The sequence below is a fragment of the Cupressus sempervirens genome, chromosome 2 (genome assembly GCF_028749045.1).
Source record: "Cupressus sempervirens isolate cs-2001-9-10 chromosome 2, ASM2874904v1, whole genome shotgun sequence".
NCBI lineage: Eukaryota > Viridiplantae > Streptophyta > Pinopsida > Cupressales > Cupressaceae > Cupressus > Cupressus sempervirens.
Genome location: NC_143119.1, coordinates 95,379,494 through 95,403,774, shown reverse-complemented (window position 1 = coordinate 95,403,774; position 24,281 = coordinate 95,379,494). Strand labels below are relative to the sequence as shown.

The 24,281-nt window shown below is 38.4% G+C and overlaps 1 protein-coding gene across 3 annotated transcripts in view; it reads left to right on the top strand.

The window, feature by feature from the left end:
* The window catches only part of FTSH12 (FTSH protease 12), a 330,913-nt gene that overhangs the window by 294,373 nt on the left and 12,259 nt on the right, over nucleotides 1-24,281 (top strand). For all 3 annotated transcript variants that reach the window (XR_016359778.1, XM_089812775.1, XM_089812774.1), the window contains exons 17-18: nucleotides 6,640-6,747; nucleotides 19,002-19,085. Coding sequence is in view for 2 of the 3 variants with exons in the window: in XM_089812775.1 (XP_089668901.1) it covers nucleotides 6,640-6,747; nucleotides 19,002-19,085 (192 nt within the window). In the remaining variant the exon portion in view is untranslated. The remainder of the gene's footprint in view (nucleotides 1-6,639; nucleotides 6,748-19,001; nucleotides 19,086-24,281) is intronic.

The window sequence follows — 24,281 nt, the reverse complement described above, 5'->3', positions numbered from 1 at the left end:
ATTCTCTAATAATTATTAAAATTCTATCTTAAAATGAGGATATGACATTGTAGATTTCGGTCCATAAATTGACCACCACAAAATGGGATCCTCTTGTGCCATAGTCTTGATATCTGCCTTTGCTGCTTGAGTGTAACTCCTAAGAGTAGCAAATTTGGTCCACTCATTGTGAACCTTAGCTGCTATCTCAGGGTCATACATCCTATCTATGCTCTTGAAGAACTCTTTCTTCACCTGAAAAAATTAAGAAGTACAAATTATTAGCAAATAAAAGAATCAAGATGCTAGTAATGTAAATGATTTATAAAATGATAAGAGTCTAAAACATAAAGATGATTAAAATGACTAGTGTTATATAGCAATATAAATCACCTCATAATCATGAAGTGGTGCAACTCTACCAGGCCTAGTCATGTACCACTTCGGATTCAATGCATATGCAGCCATGTGTAAGGGTGTGTTAAGGCTGTCCCATCTACTTTGAATAATAGGCCGAATGTGATCATTGTAAAGGCTAATGTGCAGTCCTTCTCTTGCACAACTACCCTCATCTGCCCAAGCATAGAATCAATGCACTCGTACACCTCTCCAAGTGCAGGCACATCCCCATCTCCATACCTGATCACCTCGAAGAATGGCTTGATAATAGAAATAATGTATTTCGCATTGCTTCAAAATACATCACTCAACTATTTCCTCCACCCTCATCCCTTGCTCTAACCTGGAACCATCCCACCTATTCCATTCATTCATCATAACCATTAGTTGTAGTGGCTTCTGTAACTCAAGCATTCTCTCCAAGAAAATGAAATAGGATGCATACCATGTCTCAACTGGCTTTAGGAACTCCTTGGCGAATCTCCTAAATAGTGCATGCGAGGTGTGGTGGTTGTAGATATACATCTGCACGTCTCTAGCATCACTCACCACTCCCTTTATCTAGGTAATCTTCCCCATGTCCTTTAGAGCATTGTTCATAGCATGCACACAAGGAGTCCACCAAATATGCCGATATGTGGCCTCAACAAGCCTCCGTGCAGCTTTGCACACATGAGCTACATCTATCACTACTTGGACCACATTTTGTGGCCCAATCTCTTCAATGGCTTTCTGAAGAATTGGAAATTGAAAATCAACATCCTTTCGATGCCTTGAACAATCAACTGATGTAAGAAAGAATGGGCCCTCTGTGCATGTGACTATGACATTGATGAGTGGACGATGTCTACTATCCGTCCACCCATCCATGATAATGTTGCACCCTGAATCCTCCCAAACATCCCTCATGCTCTCCATGGACTTACTAATCTTGGAATACTCATCATCTAAGATTTTAGTCCTCAATTTGTGCTCACCTATTGGCACATATGATGGTGACCCTGCCTTCACGACATTCTGAAATGCCTCCTTAAAATAAGGAGACAGAGCAATATGAAGTGGAATGGCTATTAGTGAATACCATTCTCCCGATGCATGCATCTAGCTTTTCTCTCGTTTGGGTTGCAAACAAATCTGCTATGGGGTTGTTGTCGCTAGACTGTGCCCTGTGTTTCCCCTTGCTTGACTGGGCTTCTGCTACACCCATAGAGCTATAAGTAGAGGAAGGCGCAGAGGCTGCCCCTAGCAATGTAGTAGTGGAAGTTCTATACTGTGGTCTAGAAGAAGACATGTTGGTGTTGCTGCCTTGTATTTGTTGGTCATGCACCTATTGTATAGTTTGAACTTGTTGCCTACTAGCCAAGGTACAATGAGAAATGCAAATGTGAAAAAAGAAGAAGATTAGAAGGCTTTTGAACAAAGGAGGATGAAGGAATGGGGGTCCACATCCCATTGTAACAAAAGTAGAAACACAAAAATATTAAAATAATGTCTTTTTTTATATTTTTAAAGTTGCCACATCTTGTTGTCGAGGGAGACATCCCCCCGCACCCAAAGGGGATGCGATCGTGTCCCCTTGCACCCACAGGGGATGTGGGGAGGTCTCACTGTCTTTGGTGGAGGTGGCATTTTGAGTGGCGCTGCTCGAGATGATGTCCACTCGTCTTGGGTGCAGCCCGATTTTGGTGGGGGGGCACGTCCCCATGTTTTACTGGTATTATTTTGATCATATTTGTTGTTTATATTTCTATCTATCGATGTCCCATTCATAATTTCACTAGTCAATGGAATGTATCTTCACATTTATAAATGTTGTCACCAAGTGTTGATATTTCATTGTTGCTTCAGACATTAATACATATGTCTCGATATCTCCCAACTTATATTATTTTTTACATTGCATATATCGGTGACTATATCGGCGCTATGTCTCTATAACCTTACATGCCCCCATCATCCTATTATTTCTTGATGGCTATGTATTATTGTTCACCATAGTAATCGACATTAATTTTGTATCCATTAATCATATTGATTGATGGAATCAATAATCAATTTGACCATGTTTGTCATAGAGGACTTAGCTTAGTCACTTGTATGCATATTGCCATTGTTTCTATAATTATGAATCTAATTATTTATTTTTTAGTTGTTCCTTCTAGAATGGGATATTACAATATCCCCCTCTTGGAAAATGCTTGCCCACAACCATTCTTAGAATGACATGATGATTCCTAGATCCCAAACTTGAAATTTCCATCCTTTGTTGGAGCCCCAATGGTTCTACCTCTGATTCATGTCACTAAAATATATTGTTTTAGCAAGTTTTATAGTTTTTTTTGGTGATTTTCCAGAATATTTGCTTTTTTTTGGATGATAAATGAAATTGAAATAACAGAACTCGGAACTCAAATGCAAATTTCAAAACTATGCACCCACAACGTTATTCACTACATATATGAAGGCAAATATTTACAATGTCAATGCAGTGCATTTGTAAACTATTTGAAATTTATTATTAAGAGTATCTAACAATTGCATGCTTGTATAAACTCCCAATTGAATTGCAACATTTTGGTAATGATTACAAATGGTCTCTAAGGCACGTGAGGCAGCTTTATACTTAAATGCAGCCCTCAATAAACATGCGATCTGCAATTATTAATCAATCTCTCTATATCTAAGACAAATCGCTAAGTACCACCCACATTTGGATCACCATTTGAGCACAATGATGGCTCTAAAATGAACCACCCTTCAAGCACAATTCATTGGTATAGTCTCATCCAATTCAAAGTGCACAAGACTCTAAAAAAATCACAGTTCTTCCAGCCTTCAAATGTTGAAAGCCTTGGCTCATTAAATTGCACAAATTCACCAAATATCAAATGCATGATGGGGATCGATTTCCTATGTTTGTTTTTATACTTTCTAATGCTCAAATTGGTCTAAAAGCTTCAACCACTCTCCAAATTCATATGTAATTTTTTTGCAAAGTTTAAAATATAATAATAATAATTATATTTCCCTCCAACCCATGGCACCTATATTTAAACTTGTCATTTAGTCATTAAATGCACTTGGACAACAAAAGTAAGCTTGAAATTAATTAACAATTAAGTATAACTTAATTAACAATTATAAAACAAATAACTAGCTTATTAATTTCCCCATAATAATCAATACCAATTCTAGGTGTTCACTTCTTGAACTTGATGCCTAGGTGCCCTACCACAAATAGCATAAACTTTAATTTGTTTTACTATAAATAGTAAGTCGTAAAATGAGAGCTTTGCCAAAGTCCCCACAACTCCATGCTACTACTAGCTATGCATATGTCATGCTCAAAATAGTAATTGCGACTTTCCCAAAATAGTAATTTTTGCTATAAATAGTAAGTGTACAAATCTTACACAGACGAAGAGAAATCCTGATGATCCTTGACCGCTGGATTGGGAAACTAGCCTCTGGCTGGACCAACTAATATCTTCCAACGAAGTGATTAGCCCACAAAGGTCACTCATAGGCTAATCCTCACTGCATCTCAAGGTGATAAAAAATGGAACATTGCATCCTTGTATAGCTTAATTGCATTGATAAAAATGATTATTCATTGTAACAAAGGTAAAGATCTAAATAGTTAATCTCCATGAGATCAGTAGTTCCTTCATTGATTTCATCTTAATCAGAATGTAACGATGGTAACACGTCTCTTGTATGAGAGATATGATGGAAATATTATTCCCCTTCTTAATCAAATTTGAACAACTAGAGATGGAATTATGAGTGATTTTGCTCCAAATGGTTCTTAGTTCTTCTTTGATGGAAGAGACTCTGGGATCACATAATCTATTTTCATCTTCACTTTGGTCTGACTTCAAACTAGCCTCTACATTTAATACAAGGAATGGATCACATGTCAAGTCCATTTCTTCTTTGAACAAGGATTATGAATAAGCTTATTTTGGTCTTTGTTCTTAAATCTAAGCTCTACTTTTTCCACTTATTATTTATCCGGTTCCCTTGGACAATCTTGTAAGTCTTCATCGATTCTTATATTGTTGCCTAGTTCCATGAAGTGTTATGTTCTCATATTTACTATCTCTTGAGATTCATCCCTCCCTACCTTTAATGTCATTTTCTCTTGTTTATCAACATTAAGATGACAAAGTGGGATACATGAAGTGATTGATATACTTGTATTAGAAGCATTATTCATCTTACTCGCAACTAGAGAGTCGTGGTTGATATTGTTGAACAACTTCACAGAATTTGAATTATGGTTTCTTACTTCAACCTCTTTTGTGACATCCTCTATGTATGGTTCTTGTGTTGATGTGAGGGCATTCTCCTCATACTTGTGGATCCATGCACTTGACACATTTGTGATACATGAAGAGTCAATAGCTTCTTTTTCCTTTTTCTTCCACTAGCAACTTCTCGAAATATTCTTGTGGGGCTTGATGGTCATCTCTTATTTTGACCTCTTCTAGGGTCTCATGTTTTGTAATTACTCTTTATTGTTTTGATGTAACCACCTCCAATTCCTCCAATGATGCGTGGATGTGGGAGACTCGTGGTGCAATTTTTGTGTTGCAATCACTTGTCTCTTGTTCCTTAAGTGCTCATCCCTTCTTCTTTCCCTTCTTAAGTCCAAGTGATAACTAGTTTGATTCTTAGGCAGGTATTTTGTTTGATCCTATCGCCATTGGTCGTGTAGGTCGGCTAAGGTAGGTTTATTGCTCCCTTGTCATTCTTTCTTTGGAAGAAAAGTAGGACTCACTAGTTTGTATTTAAGGGCATCATGTGGTGAACATTCATCATTTCTTCCTTTTTCCTCCTGTTTTCTATGATCATCATTGATTAGTAATCCCACTAACCTAGCCATTTTTCCTTGAATTTCTCTTTGACCTCATATGAATTGACCCAAGCAATTAATAAGTCTTTCATTTGGTCTCATTTTCAAACCTCTTAGTTATACTAGTTTCTCATACGTTTTCATTTTTATACATTCCCCACTGGCTAGGAGGTTTGTTAGCTATAATACCAATTTGTAATGTCCCCTTTCTATCTAATTTAGACACTACTTGCAATTTGACATTATATAAATTGCTGATAACAAAATGCTATTATTTGATGCCTAATTACAATGTAAAATGACTGATTATGTATTAGTATTAATTCCAAATGCATATGTTGCCAAATAATGAGCATAATTGCATAACAATGATCACAATATATAAGGGTTGTGTCCGATATTGCAATTTAATATATGCTCGATAACCTGATATGTTGTCTCTGATATATACAATAGATACACATGAATATGCAGACTGTCTGGTATAATAACCATGCTGTCTCTGATGTACAATGAATCACATGCAATGTGTAGGTCGTCTAGTACAGTAACAATGCTGTATTGCACAGGCTGTATCTGATTTATCTATATCAGTATGCTTTGAACATTGAAGCCGTCTCTGATATGTCTTTATGTAATTATGCTTCTGATATGATGCCATTTCTAATAATGCAGTTAAATACTTGCACCATTGGTTGTCTTGGCAATCTTCTGCTCTAGACAGAGCACTCAACAAAAGATTACAATAAAATTTTATATTCTGAGGTCAATAGTCAATACCTTGTCTTAATAAATTATATAATGGAGAATTATGATATTTCAAACTTTTATGGAATTTGTTTAATTGTACTTTTGTTCTTATTTCATCTTTCTTGGTCTTGGGACTTATTAGCATCTTTCTTAACAACAATATAGATCTATTTTTCCAAAGAACTAATACCTTGATAATGAAAAGTGATATAGAACTTTTAAAATTTAGGCAACAAGAGATAGTTGCAGTTCCATTCAATTTCAATGTTTTGTTTGTTATTGTGAATTACAATCTGCGTAATGCAATATGCAAGGTATATATTTGTTACTATTTTTTATGAACATGAAGCTACATAATAAATATTATTTTGGATGGGGCTTCTGATTTGTGGTGGAATTACTAGAAGGTTTTCAACAATTTGTTGCTTAGAGTATTATCCTTCATCTAGAATGTTGTTGTTCATTAACTTGATAGTTTTAATTGCATAGTATTGTTTGCAATTGTGGATGTAGCAAGATTGTGAATCCCAAATCTTGTGTATAATTTTGTCTTGTTTTTTCCTTTTCCTTTTGGAATGGGAATGTCCAAGAATCGGTACAAAACAGTGGGAAGACCAGTTATTAAGCTTATTAACAAGATGGGTTTGTGACAGTATATTGATGAAACAGAAGAGGAGGCAAAGACGGCTTTGAGGAATAACAGACATATTTTGGACAGACTAGTAGCTGAATTACTTAAGCACTCAAAACTCACTGGCTTGGTAATATTTCTCTACCCCATGCTATTACTTTGATGGTTATATATTGTTTGTGATGATTCTTTCTGGGATATAATGAGAAAAGTAAATCAAATCTACACTATTTTTGATGTGCTATCAAGGGATCTATCAAATGTTTTTCAAATTATGCAATTATACTATTAGCTCACGATTAGTAATCATAAGAGCATGGTTCATATCCTAGGTTGTTTCTATCCTGCGGCAAAATCTAAGATTTTTCTTGTTTATTGGCATTAATCTAATTTTCAAAAGGCATTATGTTGTATGGTCAACATACATAATGATTTCTAAGTATTCCTATTTTGTTATGTACAAATGATTAAATTCTATTGATTTAGTCAAAACACAATTTTTCACAGCTGTAGTTGTAATATCCCCAAACCGACAACCTTGAAAAATCTACAGTATTCCTAATATGTGCAAGCTGAAATTATGAAAGATGCCAAAGTATATGCCGAGCTTCAATGAAATAAATGTTTTTGATTAAGGGTCAAGCAAGTTTCGGAGGGGCCTTGAAACTTTGGACAAGCACATTTTGTAGTGATCTGGAACCCACATGTGAATAGCTGCATTATCATAAAACATAACCAAACAACAGCCCCAACATCCACAAACCATTAACATCCTATCAAACTAACACATCAAAGTCCAAGCTGCACCAACAATGGGTGTGAGCTCAGTACATCATTACAAAGGATTTTTCAAGGGCTCCTTTAACCTTGACCAAGAACCCATGGTTTTTCCAGTAACCCTTATGATACATGGGTTAATAAGGCTCCCACAATTTTTCTTATAGAGCAGTACACCAACTCTCCCATCTCAACATCCCCCACCTTATAAGGAGAAGCATCCACGTCAATGGGATAATTAGAGAAGGAAACCAACTAGTATATAGAAACCTCACTAATCGTATCCAAACCATAAGCCTCCATGTCTATAGTAGATGTCTCCACCTCTAAAGGAAACAAAATAGTAGCAACTGGAGAAGGAAAGTGGAAGGCTTAGACATAGTTAAGAACAGAAAAGAACTAAGGCTGTTGTAAACAAAAACCATGAGAACATTTTTTCTACAACAACAAAGATATAGATAAAGATAAATTTTATTAATGTCCAACAAGTGGCCACAACTAGGTCAAAGGGACCAAGGAGCCGGATAGATAAGATAAGATGGGATAAATTTATTAATGTCCAATGAGAGACAACAAAGGGTCAAAGGGATTGTCAAGAACTACAAAAAGGGGGCATCTTGCAACAAGGACACCAAATGGTGTCTAAAAAAGAAGAAGAGCAACAACAACAAAAGAAGAAGAAACTATAGAAGAAAATGAAATAAAGGAAGATGAAAGAAAGAATCTTGGTCATTCTAACTAGTTTTAACTCCTCCTAAATACTTGGCCTTAACCTATTAAGGAAACATACAAATTTATCCTTATCAACTTTTGCATTGTCTATTCTAATGAGGACTCGATAGAGTTCTTCTGTATACTCCTAAACAAATCTTCCCTCTTACTTCAACTGTTGCATTCTCTTCAATAGTCAAACTTAATCGACATGAATGAATTGTCTCTTCAATTTCTCCACCATCTGATCCCATCTTGTGATTTTCTCCTTTCCTCTTCTATTTCACTCCAACTGAATCTCCTACCATCAAATTTTTGCATGACCCTTCAGTTTGGCCTTTGCAAATTTGACCCTCTAAGGGTCTTCAATATTTTCATGTTCAACCCATAGTGAACAGGAAAGAAAACATATAATCAATGCAAAATACTGTTCATTATCAAATGCTTTTCCGTACACAACAATGATATTCCACACAATGATAATGATGCCCAAATATATAAGTGTCCTCAATATTTATAGTGTCCAAAACGGTGCCACTGAAATGACACAACCGTCGCTGCACCGATAACTGTCTAACTACTTGTTTTTTTGGACAACATCATCCCCCAAAAAAAGAAAAGTCGTCTCCAGGCAGCTTCAAGAACTAACAAAATAGTAGAATACAACATAGAAACAATATAAACTATGGAAGAGGTGGCATCCTTGAAGTGCTTTGCTATTGGCGCAACTCGTACACTTGATCCGTACGGATGCGTAAATCCTTCTGAGTCTGCGTATTAACCTCCACTGCTTCTTTCAAAAGAAGCGTTGCGTCCATAGCCTAGGCCTTAGCTATTTGCAATTCCTGCTCAGCTGCTTGTAGTCTTTGTTTGGCCATCTCTTTGTCTCGCAAAAGTGTTGTGTGCTTGACTACCCACGTTGCCTGTTGGTTAACCAAGTCAGCAGCTAGCTTCTCTCTAGTCTTCCTCTCAACCGTCATAGATCTCTTAGCTGCGATACTCTCTGATGCCCTATCCTCCTCTACACACCTATGAGCATAGTAGACGCCTTTATTTAACCCCACTATCTTGTGTGCCAACTTCTCCATCGGAGTGTTGCACGTTTCCAGCTCAAGCTCTATGGCTTAATCAACCAACATCTCTAGGGTCTCCACTGTTGGCCATCCCCTGGCCTTAAAGGAGCGAAAATGCTCAGTACAAACTCCCCGAATATAAGCTCAGATCAAATGTGACTCCCTCCTACGAGTCAAAGCTTGGCATACAACGATCCATCTTTTCTCCATCACAACCTACATGGCTTTGAGGTATGCCTTGCATCTATCCTCATCCAACCCATAATCCTCTTTTCCCACATCGTCGAGAGTCCACTCCCCGTCAGTATCCATCCCTACCTCTCTTGCGGTAGCAACATCCACATCTAGCGTCGCCTCCTCTCCGAGTGCATCCTTAGACTGTGGTACTCCCACCTCCTATCGCTCTAAAACGACAGCTAGTCCTAGGGATACCTGTCCATACCTCAAGGATTGAATGGAAGGACTAACTTCTGCAAGAATGAGTCGGAATTGCTATCGTAGGAATGCACTAGCTTTGTCCATCACCTCAATCTTCTCGGGCTGAGCTACTTGTGTTGGCTGAATGCTCTCATCAGGCCATGTTGGCTGGATCAGCGAAACTGGTTATATTGGCGGAACTGGCTATACTGGCTAGGCGTCGACCAACAAAGAGGAAGAGATGGTGATCACAGCTTCAGAGCCAATCACATCTAATCGAACTTGAGGTTCAAGCTCTAGCGCTGACAACTCTACTATCTTTGCAGTTGGCTCCGCTGGTGCAATTGAGTCTGGTGAAAAACTCTGTGGAGGCATAACATCTGTTGTGGCCGTCGGTGAAGTCATAGCATCTGTCATGGTCGTCGGTGAAGTCATAACCTCTGTCGTGGGCGTCGATGGAGTCAGAACGATCGCCGCATGTCTCTGGCCAAAAGGAGGAATGAGCGAAGTGGTGGCTGTCAAGTGTGCCGAAGTTGGCAACTGGGGTGGGGTGAAGAATGCGGACCTGCTGGTCGCCACATCGTTGCCAACTTCTGCCAAGGTACTCTCTTCCTCAGAATCATCCCACTGCTCTTTGTGGTTTCCTCCCTTCCACTGTCAGTGTCTCCGTATGCCTCCAATCCTCGCATACTTTCTTCTGCCCGGCCACGGTTACACCCATGTCTAAATGTCTCTAGTAGAATATTGGGGGTTCTCTTGGCGCCAACATCCCCCTCGGTGGAACATCAAAATCGTCGACTGGTATTTGATGAAGGGCTGCCTCCAAAAACAAGCCTATGGCATGATGTGGCATGAAGAATGTCCGATGCTGGAGTGTCATAAACTCCTGCATCTTGTCCGGCGAGGACCATGGCCCAATCATCCATGGTACCATTCATGACACCGTTCGTGAATGTAATTTGTGGCAAAGCTATATCCGAGGCCTGACTTGCCCTCGTCAACCTACTTTTAATTACATTCATGATGCATCTCCAATGGCCCTTTGAAATAAAATCTCTTTGTAGTTCTCAGCTTTTGGTACCCTTCACCACAGACTCCATTTCCTTTGGTGTGCGGTCGCGGCCTACTAATTTCACCCAATACTCTTTTCGTTCTTGTGACAACTTTTGATTCTTGATCTCCACCTTCTGATGTCCTTGGCCAGGAATGCCAAAAACCCTACTGAAATCTCGCGGTTTGAAAGAAACTGTCATATGGTGCTTCTTGTAAACAAATGTACTCGTTATGTTGTTCCTATTGTACGATTCTATCATAGTTCGTAAAATTGATTCAAACAGCCGAATGGAAAATATTGGAAGTTGTATTGCGCAATGTACTTGCGCTCGTACCAGAATTTGTTTGATTACCTCTATATCTACAATTTCTGACACTCGCTGCCATTCAGTCCTTCAAACTGAACCATGAGGTGTGAGAGGTCAGCCTTCACTTTCTGCTTCTTATTGCTGGATGTTGTTGGCCCTGCAACTCAGACTTCAGAAGCCAACACTTTCGCATTCTTTTCCATATTTTCCTTAAACTGATTTTTCCATTGCTTTCTTTTTCCTACAGACTCCATGATAATGGTATCTTGTTTTGTCTTTTAGTGTAACCACAAGAAACAGTTAGGGTTTCTCTTTCTCTTTCTGTCTTCCGCGGCAGTGATTCTCTGGTGGCAATGGTTCCCACGTTGAATGTCTTTCATTCCCTGCGGATATTCTTTTCTTCCCACGGATGGTGTGCCTACAATATGTTCCTTTCCCGCGGACCATCGCTTCTTCCTTTTCAATACTTATTCTTCTTCTGGCTTCCTTACCGGCACCAATACTGATTACCGTGGACTGTCCTTCTCCACGGTGAATGCTCTATACTTGCAGCTCTAGACTTGGTGACTATCTCTTTTCCTATTCTCCTCTTTAGCTTCTCCGCGGCTGCAATTTCCCTTAAAAACCTTGGCTTCTTACCCGGCGTGGTTTCTTTTAACCTGCAGCTGAATATTTTAAGTCATCATTTGACTTGCAGCTGAATGGTTTCTTTTTAACCTATGGCTTTCTTTACTGCGGGACACTAGTGTTCGTGGCCATGTGTTCGCGGGACACTTTGTGTCCGTGGAACACTTTGCATCTGTGGGGCAATTTGTGTCCACAAGTGTCCACAAGAACCTTTGCGTCTGTCGAACACTCTTTGATTTTTTAATTTTAATTTTTTAATTTTTTTTTCCTTTTTTCTTCTTTGTTTTAATTTTTTAATTTTTTTAAAAAAAATCTTAGTCCGATTTGGCGATTGTTTCTTACTTTGCCTCCTTGTCGCTCTTGATAAATTTTTAACTTAGATCCATTGATGGCCTCGGGAATTTTGAGCTCATCCAAGGTCCACAGTTTTATGGATCCATTGTCGCCAACTTCTCTCACTTTATATGGTCCCAGCCACTTAACCTTGAACTTCTCGAGTTCTATCTCATTACAATTGTTGTACCGAAGCACAAGTTGGCGTGGTTGGAACCTCATCCTTTTCAAATGTTTGTTGTGCCACGCTTTTCGATGGATATGTGCCACTTTCGTTGCCCATTGCATTGTTAATCTGTGTTCATTCAGTTTGTTCAATTGGTAGAGGCATTCTCGTAAACTCTCCATATCTCCCAGTCTATTGTCTATTGCAATTCGCAGGCTCGGGACCATAAATTTAGCTGGTACCATCGCTTCTTGGCCAAACATCAACTGGAACGGCTTTTTTCTCGTTGTGACTTTGAATGTGGTACGGTAGGCCCATAGCGCTAAAGGTAACTTCTCTTCCCTGTCGGCCTGTTCGACGCCACATGATTTCTATATGATGCCCACTAGAATTTTATCTGTGGCCTCTGCTTGGGCATTGGCTCATGGATAGTAAGGACTTGACAACGAATGTAATTTTTTGAATTCTTTCGTTAATAATCTAATTACGTGGTTAACAAAGTGACTTCCTTTGTCACTCGTCAACTGAATAGGTATACCATACCATGTGATGATTTGTTCATACAAGAACTTAGCCGTATTGATTGCAGAATTATTAGGTAGTGCCCATGCTTCTACCCACTTTGTTAGATACTCTGTGGCTACCACTATGTATCGGTAGCGGTGGGCCCTACTCGCCTTCAGGCGATCGACGAAGTCTAGTCCCCAATCTTCAAACAACTCCTGGGCGTGGGACGGGTTTAATGGCATGAAGTCCCTTTTGAGCGGTTTTCTTGCTCTCTGGCATGTGTTGTAGCTCAACGCCCATTCCCGTGTGTCATTGTAAAGTGTGAGCCACCATAACGCAACAAGAAGAACCTTCCGTGTTGTTGTGTCAGATCCCATGTGGCCACCTGTCGGTCCTTCATGTGCTTCCCTTAGGACACTTTGCACTTCTTCCTCCATTACACATCGCCGTAGGATTTGATCAGGACCCATCTTATAGAGAAGACCATTTATTAGCTGAAAAGTCCGACTTCTTAGCACTAGCTTCCGCCGTTCACCTAGCGGCATCTTTCTCTGGTGACACTCTTTTATTTATTTATTCTGTATACATCATGTGTTGACTTATGCGACAATTATAGATTTCTGAGTGCCCTTGACACCACAACACAACTGCTCATGGTTCAGTTTTCCAGCGTCGTGCATCTCTTTCCTCATAGAATTTCTTCAGAGTCTCTTGACAGCGTTCCTCGTGTTCCACTTCCTCCCTGCGTTTCTTCTGTGCCAGGTAGGCTTGTGCGATCAGACAAGTAAGTTGGTCTAAAAATTTGTTCGTGGTGTGGTTCACGTGCATATCATCCTACACACTATCTATTGTAACCTCGTTCTCCATGGCCTCCCTCCGTATGAAAGTTTCCTAGCCTACGCGATACAGAATGTGAAAGTTCTGCGCTGCCTCATGCTCTCCTTCAAAAATTTCTGTTTCGTCGTCGTCATTTGTCTTCCGGTTGTCTTGTACTGTTCTTCCCATTTATCTTTGTCCTTCCATTCTACCTCGAATTTGAACTAGCAACAGTGCCAAATGTTTAGCCCATGGCAAATAGGAAAGAAAACATATAACCAATGCAAAATACTATTCATTATCAAATGCTTTTCCATACACAACAATGATATTCCACACAATTATAATGATGACCAAGTACATAAGTGTCCCCAATATTTATAATCTCTGAAACGACATAACCGTTGCCACACTGGTAACTGTCTAACTACCTATTTTGCCAAACAACATTTCATACTCAAAATATTCTTCTAATTCATTGATCTAGTCAACCAATTCCTCTAGGTTAAGATTCCAAGAAAATGCGTGGACTTCACTATTAGGATTTTGCCAATCCTCGGCCTTGAAAAACCTATCCTCAGGATTCTTAGCCGCTTGTGTTATATCTTTAACATGCCCTTTTTCGAATCATCCTTACTTTCATCCCTTGCTGCAATATTCATTCCTCTACGAATCTCCTTTTGCAATGCTTCCACTTGCCTACCCTTTTTTGTCACACCTTTGACTCTTTCACCATGGTTCCTTCATGTAGGCTTTTTTTTCGTGCTTTCACTTAAACCCACAACCACAGTGATGGTACATACTGCCCCACGTTTTGCGATCTATCTACACACTTAGGAAGTTCTTCTCAGATACCACTTGTTGAGGGGTACTCCCCTTAATAACACAAACACACAAAAAAAAAGAGAAATAACAAGTTGCAAGAACAAAAAATGAGCTTTTTATTATCTCAAAAAGTATGATATTACAAATTTAAGAAATTAACAAGCATGACTACATAGGCATTTTCTTTACAATATTCTATGAGCTAGAGCCATCATGAATATTCCTAGAACTGTCCTAGACAACCTTATAGACTTTCTTTATATAGGCAATTCTCCACAGACGAAGAAGTTTCTAGAAATTTTAAGTCTAGACGTTGAGGTCAACCGGCCTTAAATTATTATTCATAGTATATTATATTAGAGTAAGCCCCTTAAACTTTTGGACTCAAAAGAAACATTGAAGGAAATTCATTTTCGTCCATTTCAGGTGGCACAATTTTTGAAGGTCATAACTCATCACCAGTTGCTCTGATTGACTATTATGATCCCATTTCAAAATTGACATGAAGGGCCCTTAAACACCTTACTATCAATAGACCTTAACTAGTTAAAGTTTGACTTTTTTCGAAGCCTTTAAAACTAAGTTCAAAGTCTTTATACCTTGCTGCCAATATTGAAAATTTTCAATAGCTTCACAAATAGACTTGATATGTCAATGAAACTTTACGGGCAGGCTAATATATCTAAAATGTACCTCTAGGGAAGAAATCAAAACATTTTGAGCTAAAACGACCAACTTACTAGAAATAGTAAGCTTCCAAAAATTACAACTGTACATTGAGATAACCCTATTTAAACCAGATATATCTTTGGGTGATGCAAGATTGCCCTTACACCTAGGATGCTCCTACATCATGATCTTGGACCTATTTTGATACTGATGGAATCCTCATGTGCATGAGATTTGGGTAGTTTGGATGGTATAAGTTATTGCGTAGTTGAGGAAGGTGTGACAAGTTGGCTTGTTGAGTTGCTCTTTACTAAGATGTTCACCCCTACAACACATATTGTTGGATTAGTCCACCAATTCTAGCATGGTGGCATGATAGTTGTGTAGGCTTTATCATCTTAATTGGCATAGCTATTACAGGCATCAATTAGTGATATTAGAGACTTGACATAGGTCTTCACTTGGGATCTAGGTGGAGCATTCACAATGGTGGTTATGGATTAGGGAGTTGGGAGGAGTGATTTGTTGCATTCCTTTCTTGGTGGATTTTAGTATACTATTGAGCTCCTACCACATCTTGATATTAGAGGTGTATGTAGCTACAACTAGATTGAGGTACTCGGTTGTATAGGGACAATTTCCTTTTATGATAGGTTGCTCTGACTAAGTATACACTTGAGATATTTTGGGATCTTACCATTTAGTTGTCATCGGTAAATATTGTGTAGCCACTGGGTTGATGTTGTCGGTAAATACTGTGTAGCTAACGGCACCTTCGGGAAGGTTCTTGTTATGTAGCCAGCGGACTCCTTCAGGAAGGTTCTTCGAAAAGTATATATACACCCTCTGAGATCATTGTAATCATCATCAGAAGCATAATGTAATGTCTTTGGCATATGCGAATAAAAGGAGTACTGTTGTTACATGTTCATGTTTCATTGTCTGTATGCATTAATCTATTTACCCCATACAGTAAACATTTGGTGTTGTTGCCCAATGGACTTGGAACGAAGGCAAAGGAATGAAAACTAATGCCAAATCAGCTTAACAAGGATAGAAATAAGATAAAGGGAAAAGTCATCGCACAAGAAAATTTAATTTTGGCACAACAGGCCGAGCGCAAACGGAGGTTTCAGCAAATTGTTGATGGACACCGAAACACCGAGGAATTGTTGGAGGAGACTCGACAGCGGGTGGAATTGGTGGAAGAAGCAAGGGAGGAATTTTTGAACCTGTATTCGCCAAGGGAAGAGAATCCAGATGGAAGGGAATTAACTTGCACAGCTCGGAGTGCCCAAGGAGCACGAGCATGGAGTGAACTCTTCGTTCGCGATACACTTCTGAAATGGACAATTTTGCTTAACGAAGACCCTTCTTCATCAAACAACACAACTGTTGGGATTAAGACAACTGCCCAAAACAACGTCGGAGTGCAGAGTGTCGGTGTCAGAGTGCAGAGTGTTGGTGTCGGAATACAAAGCGTCAATGCCGGAGTGCAAAACATCAGTATCGGAGTGCACAACAGCGCCGGTGTCGCAGTGCCGAACAACGCCCATACAAAAAATGAAGTAATAATGGTAGGACCAAAAGAGAAGTTGCCAAAGTTTGATGGTGATGGAACGACCGATCCAATTAGACACTATAAGACATGCGAAACAATTTGGACGGCAAATGGCGTAACTGACACAAATGAATGGGTTCAACAATTTTCAGCAACCCTCAGGGGTGGAGCAATTGATTGGTTTGCCAATACAGATCCCCAAAAATTAACCAATTGGGCGGAAGTTAAAAAGGAATTTATCACCAAATTTCAATTACTGCGCAACAACAATGAGATCGTAGTAGAGATATACAACACAAAGCAAGGAAAAAATGAAACAATTCAAGTACATGCTAGAAAATTAAAAGAATTAATAAACAAGATGGAAAGTAAGCCGGTAGATGGGTTGCAAAAGAGATGGTTCATTGAAGGACTACACCCAAAGTTACAGAAGAAAATGAAGATTGTGCCGCCATCGTCATACACTGAAGCATACAATTGGGCGATGAACTTAGAAAGTGAGCAGAAAACAAAAAAGAAGAAGAAGAGTAGCTCATTCGATTCAGATGACGACGCGTCTTCGGAAGATGATAGCAGTGATAACCAAAAGGGCAGAAAGCAGGTTCGAGCTCTCCAAAAGGATATGATCTGAATGTTGAAGGAATTTAAGAACATGCAGAAAGAGATGAAGGGAAACAAGCTATGGTGCACAGAATGTAAGACAAAAGGTCACACGAAGGAATCTTGTCCAAAGAACCAGTTCTGCGAGATTTGCCAAATCATGGGACATTCCACAAAAGAATGCCCCTTCAATATGAAATCAAGAGGACCTCAACAAGTGCCCCTGCCCCAGGGGGCTTCCGCGTCAGGAGGGACCGGAAACACTAGTAATGAGGGTGCCACGTCGGGAGTTAACAGGTGTTTCGTTTCATGTTGTGTTGCTTCACGACTATGGGGTTAGAGATGCTTACACTAATGTAGTGACACGGTGGGACAAAGTATTGACTTTGAGACAAATTTGGGATCTAGGCATTTGGTTCCAACATACAGATGCATATTTTCTTGGGGGCAAGTAATCTTTGGGATGGGACGATTATAATGTCCCCTTTTCTAGGTCAATGAATTTTGTTGCGTTATTAGCCTGTTTTGCCTTGGTTTTGTGGGGTGACCAAGTATTCTTTGGGATCAGTTTAGTTTTGGCTATGCAATTTCTATTGTTGGCCAATCAGGGCTTGTTCAATAGGGTTTTCGTACACATTGTTTTTAGTAAGTTCGAATGCTCAATAGTCTCGGCATTTCAAGGTTGGACAAGGAGTGTCTTTTCGAGACCTTTCTGCTGAGCTATCACACATGCATATTTGAGTCCATTTGATTAGAGATTTTAATGCTTGAAGATTTAGTTGACTTATTAATAAAGTGACTTATAACTTAAGTTCATTTTATTAATGTCACTTTATTATGTATGAGCACTTTATTTTCATAAGTGGGAAAAAATATTATTTGTAAAAAGAAATTAAGAGATAGAAGAGGGAATGTGAAGGGTCACCAGGGTGTTTATAAAAGTAGGAACTCATTTTAGGGTGCTTGGTTTCTTATTTTGGATTTGATCTTTCTCTCTTGGAGAGATTACGAAAGCTACAACTTTCAGCAAGTGAGAGGATGAAAACCCTCGATCTTAGATAGTGGATGGAAACCCATTGTCTTGCTGGAGATATCACACAGGTATCTCACTTGTGCTTAAATTTTTTTTTCTTGTTAGCAACCTAACTATATTTCTGTGTTTAAGATTGGTTATTGCATTGTTTTGCTAAGGGACTGTAAAGCAATATTAATTTCAGAATATATTTGCTTTCAGCTGGATATTGGTGTTTGCTGAATGGATTGGAAATCTTTGCATGCAAAACTGTCTTAAAATTATTGTGTGGTGTTTTTGAGAAAAAATTGGAAAATATCTTGTTAGGGATATTACAATATCCCTGACAGACTTAGCCCAGGACTTGTTCACATCCCAAATAGACTTGACTTCCCAGCACATGAAAGCTGTTCAATCTCAGCTCTTCAACTTGGAGACTTGAAAATTGCGACCAAGACCTCCTAAAAGCACCTATGACCATTACTACCCCATTTGTAATGGGGCAATGGTGTGAAAACCTCACACCAAGAATAAGGAATACTCCACACATCTTTAATTAATTCTTTAGTTCTAAAAAGAGGACATGATACAAAACACCACTATGATTTCACAGCTTGAATAATTCTCTTCAATTTGACAATCTTAGTTTCATTGAATCACTCTATTACACTTTCACAGCTTGAATAATTCTCTCCAACTTTTGTTCTTTATTACACTTTTGTAATATTCTATTGAATCACTAGCTGTATGGAAGGTTTCAGGCTTGATAGCCTATTCTCAGTTATTTCTTAAGACTAAATGCAAGGTAACATAAGAATGAATTTTTATTTATTAGTCCTGTCCCATTCATAAATCAGAAGATATGAGTTAATATTGTCTCCTTTTTGTCCCATCATTGAGCACTAAGTTCATATAGTTGTTCTTGGCAGCAAGTGGAGGAAATAGTCAAATCTATGAACCCAGTAATGCTTGGTGATCCAACAAAGATGCCTGAATGGAACCTCGACACTGTGGTCTGTTTTTTAACTCCATTCTAATTTTGTGGGATGTTATCTAAATTTTGATATCATTTATAAAATGTCTGATCATTGAATACTGTTTTGCTATTAGATTTTGTACAATGACATATTTTAGACTATAGTTAGAACTTAGAATCTTATGCTATGCACACACCAGGTAGCAAAATTTTGTAGCCACTGGATCTAATATCCACAAAATGTGCATTGGTTTAGGCTATATCTAATAGGCAGAATTGCATCAAGGCTGTATCCAATCACTAGTGGCTTAGAGTTGTCATGTAAAAACAGCCAGCAGTAAAACTTGTAGTCAAGACTCAATTCCATTTTAATTTTTAATTTTGCAGCATATCAATAACAATGGAGATATACTGATTGAAGGATAGACTAAAACTTGACACAATTAAGTAAATATAAAATGAATACATAAAAAATGAGGAACATATTCTGGCCTTATGCTTTAATTTAATGTATATCCTAATGGCTAGGCTTTTTCTTTCTTTATTAACATCTGTCATGCACCAAATTTCAGCTCTTCAACTGTTCTGCATCGCCTTATCCATTTCACATCTAGGTAAGCACTCAAGAGCATCTTCACGAAAGGACAAACATTCCTCCATTGGGGACCCCATAGTCTCCTCACAGAGCCACCCCAAGCACCTCCACAAACACATAATATGTTCATCCAGAAGCTTTGTGAGGTGTAGAGATTGGCTGGTATACAGAATTTGATCAAGCCTCCTCAAACATGTCGGAGAGATTTGAGTAGGCCTTTGAAGAAGAGCTTAAATTTCTTTGTAATGATAATGAAAAAATAGTAGAAATTTAGATTAAAACAAGGTAAGCATGAACATACACAAGCTTATGATCATAGACTTAAAGAATCATTGATAAGATTTGGAATGAAATTGTTTGATAGTGTAGAAAAATGGTGGTTTCTTGAAGGTTTACTATTGTTGAGAGAAAAAAATGAAGGTAGTACAGCCCTTGTCATATTTTGAAGCCTATAATCGTGTGATGAGGTAGAAAGTAAAGATAAAATGTCATTACTTATCAAAACAAAAATAGTGGAAGATGGAAGTGTAGATGTCAAGAATGACAATGAATTGAGAACAATAAAAGCACTCTAGAGGGACATGCTCCAAATGATGAAAGAATTTAAGGGCAAGAAAGAAACCAATAAACTGATGAACTATGGATAGTTCTGAGACTCGTCAAGATTTGACAAGTTTGAGGAGCCCAGACTTGGACTTGGCTGAGTCTTGGGCATGGCTTGCCGTGTTTGAGCATCCAAGTCTGAGAAAATTTGGATGCTCAAACTTGGCAAAAAGTGATTTGTTTTTCTATTCAAGTCTGAATTTTAATGTTTTTTGGGCTTATGGTTCTAGAATGTACATGAAATGTAACATTTAATTCCCCATGTTTCCCTTCAAGTTGGTCTCATTCTCTTTAGTTCAGTGGATTATATACATGAATACACAGACAAAAATTACAACACACAAGAGAATCAACATATCGAGTAATTAGTCTCTGTCTGTCTCGTGTAATTCTATCCTTTCCTTTTTAAAGCAAAATAAATCTTCCTAAAATATATATAGCCAGCTAGACCTACCCTCCAATCCACTACCCAAAGCTTAAGAAAGGACAAGCCAAAACTGCTGTTACAAACCAAAACAACAGGGAATAAAGGAAAGTTAAAAATAACAATTTCTCTCCTATCTTGACAGTCAGAATATGGAAGAGGCTTTGCATCATTCTTTCCTTCTTCAAAAGATTTTGAATCTCCTGGTTAAGAAATGTTTGAATTGGAGAAATTCAATAGATTACTACTATCAGAACCTCACCTTCGGTTTTGAAGATTCAAGCCAGCTAGACATACCCTCCAATCCACTACCCAAAGCTAAACAAAGGACAAGCCAAAACTGCTGTTACAAACCAAAACAACAGGGAATAAAGGAAAGTTAAAAATAACAATCTCTCCTATCTCGACAGTCTTAATATGGAAGAGGCTCTGCATCATTCTTTCCTTCTTCAAAAGAATTTGATTCTCCTGATTAAGAAATGTTTGAATTGGAGAAATTCAATAGATTACTACTATGAGAACCTCGCCTTCGGTTTTGAAGATTCAAGCCACGGTGTTCACTTCCACCAAATTAGATATATCTGCAAATGATTACATGTTTGTCTTCCCTTACTTCCAACCTCTTGTTAGAAAAAAGATCCTCCCCCTATGCCAATTAGTCCTTTTTCAGATTTTCTCTTTTCCCAGCCCCTTGAAGTCTTAGCAATCCTTCTCCATCGAAAATCATCATCGCTCTTTGCATCACTCATGCAAGCTAACATTACATTGACACATAAAACATTAAAAACATAAATAAAGTCAAGGGAATAAACTTTCTCCTTAAATTATGTCTCATTATCTGCATTATGTCACTTAGGCATGGTTTCCATTTCATTTTGAGAAGGGACTCCATTTTTTAGCTGTGGTGTGGTTCACAAGTTAAACGAGTGTGGCGTGATTTAAAACTTGTAAAGTTTCTGCTAAGTCTGCTATAAATCAGATTAAGATAATACCTTCTTAGAAGCTTGCTGTAGATGATCTTCTATAACCAGACTTGAATGAAGTGATAACAATAATATAAATATTATTCTGGGAATGTTTTATCTCTGTGAGTGTTCGTCTAGGGCAGTATTATTAAAGGAGCAGACTATATGTTTATTGTGTATCCTCTATCTACAACCACACCCTATATATATACGGCAACCAAAGTGCATGTCCCTTGAAGGGACATGATCCTATCTAGGTCGGCCCTTAATAGATTTCCCATAATCGGTGCCAAAGGAGAATATGTTTTGTAATCACTTTAACTAAGGTTAGTTAAGTTCACACTCAACAACTATTGTCTCAAATGAAACGCCGATCATCCCTATGAAGGGACAATTATATATAAGCCTTCATTAGTAAGGCATTTCATGCAAGATAAGATCAGTGCGATCTGCACCATCAGATCAGTATGGTAATCGGAGTTACAGATTTAACACTTCCTCTTAACTTGATAATCAGACTAAGAGAAAACATATCTGGCAACATCAATCAAGATGAATAAGCATAGATTGATACTCTATAATCTGATACTAGTGATAACAGTATTGCATGGAATGCAACATATAGGATAAAATCCGAAGAATGATTAAATTCTTCACTTATCCAAGTTGTGACTCATAGGTACTAGCAATCCTATATCACAACATGATCCTAAGTTAAGATCTACCAGAACACAGGATAAAATCCGGAGAATGATTAAATTTTTCCTTTAAATAAGTTGTGACTCAAAGGCATAGAAATATCTACATCACAAAATGATCTTGAACTCATCTAGATCTGACAGTAGTTCTCTGCTGTTCAACACATTATCTAAGAGACCGTCATCTCTCATAATGTCTTTTATACAAGTGTTCATTATCTTAGAGATCGTCACCTCTTAGATAATGAATACAAATGGTAAAGCCCATAACAGTCAATAGCCTGAAAATAAAAAGTATTTTATTAATAATTTAAAGAATACAAATGTTTTATAATTCAACCATACCAAGTCTTTTCCTGAAGTAATCTTCACTTGAGATGTAATGATTCCAACTGGTAATCACCTTAGAAAAAAGAATATGAGATTCTTGGAGGTGAAAAATACAAGGGAAATGTACAGGGATAAGGCATTGGGCCGTATGGTGGGGTAGGACAAGTTGTACAGTGTTAGTCCAAGTGTATAGGAAGGTCGTATGGTATCGATTCGAGCACCAAGAAGGTCGTATGGTGGTTGATGTTGTCTGTAGGGTGGTTGATGGTGCTCTGATTTGCTAGATCCGAGGGAAGTATCATAGGTGATGGAATAGGGTGAGGGTTGAATCCCACTGAAACCGGGAACAAGCCAAATAGGGAAGATCTATTGTTCTCCAAAATGGCGAACAATAGAGAATCCCAATAGGAATTCACAGTACAAGAAGTATAATCAAATCGCATACCTAATGACCACCTACAAGTCGTGCTTAAATACCCATCGAGGAAAACTTTCCGCGGATGTACAAAGATAGCCGATGACGACACAAACTACGAAATTGAAACAAAAAATGGGTCCGAGATATATTAAATCAATCAACCCATTAACAATAGTTTGATTAATGATTTATTTTATAATGGGAACATTACAGTTCTCCTATCCCAAATTTTGCTTGTCCTCAAGCAAATGCAATGCCAGGTGTTGAAGAATGTGCTCGCCCTCTCAAGTTTTGTCGTCCAACGGCAAGTGTTTTCAATGCACCAAATATTCCTTCACCATGCAGTTCTGCAGAGTCTTCTCATGTACTTTGATGATCTCGGCTGATTCTAGAATGAGCTTTCCTTCTTCATTGAGTAGTAGAAGGTCTTTGGCTACTGTGACGTTTTGCCCTATGGCCTTCTTCAAGCATGAAACATGAAAGACGTTATGAATACGACTCCCCTTTAGAAGTTTTAGCTTGTAGGCGACTTCACCAATGCGACGAACTACACGATAGGGACCATAAAATTGTGGCTTCAATTTTTCTTTTCCCTTTTCCTTTATTGAGGATTGTCAATATGGCTGGAGCTTGAGATAAACCAAGTCTCCTACTTTGAAACTCCTCTCCATTTTGTGTTTGTCGACGTACATCTTCTATTGATTTTGTGCTTGTTGTAAGTTTTCCTTCAGGTATCTAAGGATGTCTTGTCCATCCTGAAGCCAGTCCCTCGCCGTCGGTGCGCGGCTGTCACCCAAAACTGTGTCAATAAAGGAAAGGGGTTTGTACCCATATATAGCTTTGAATGGTGTCATTCCGATGGACATGTGGTACGTGGTATTGTAACAATATTCCCCAAGTGTATCCATTTGACCCACGCCTGTTGTGCGAAAACGTAGTTTTGAAGGTAACCTTCTAGCCACTTGTTCATAGTCTTCGTTTGTCCATTTGTCTGAGGGTGGTAACTAGTACTTGGTGATAATTTTGTCCCTGCCAGCCAAAACAATTCTATTCAGAAAACACTGATGAATTGCCCATTCCGATCACTGACAATGTTTTGGGGTAACCCGTGCAGATGAAAGACTACTCTAAAAAATAGATTGATAACTTGTGTAGCCTGAAAATTTGAGGGGATGATGAAGAAATGTGCGTACCTTGTCA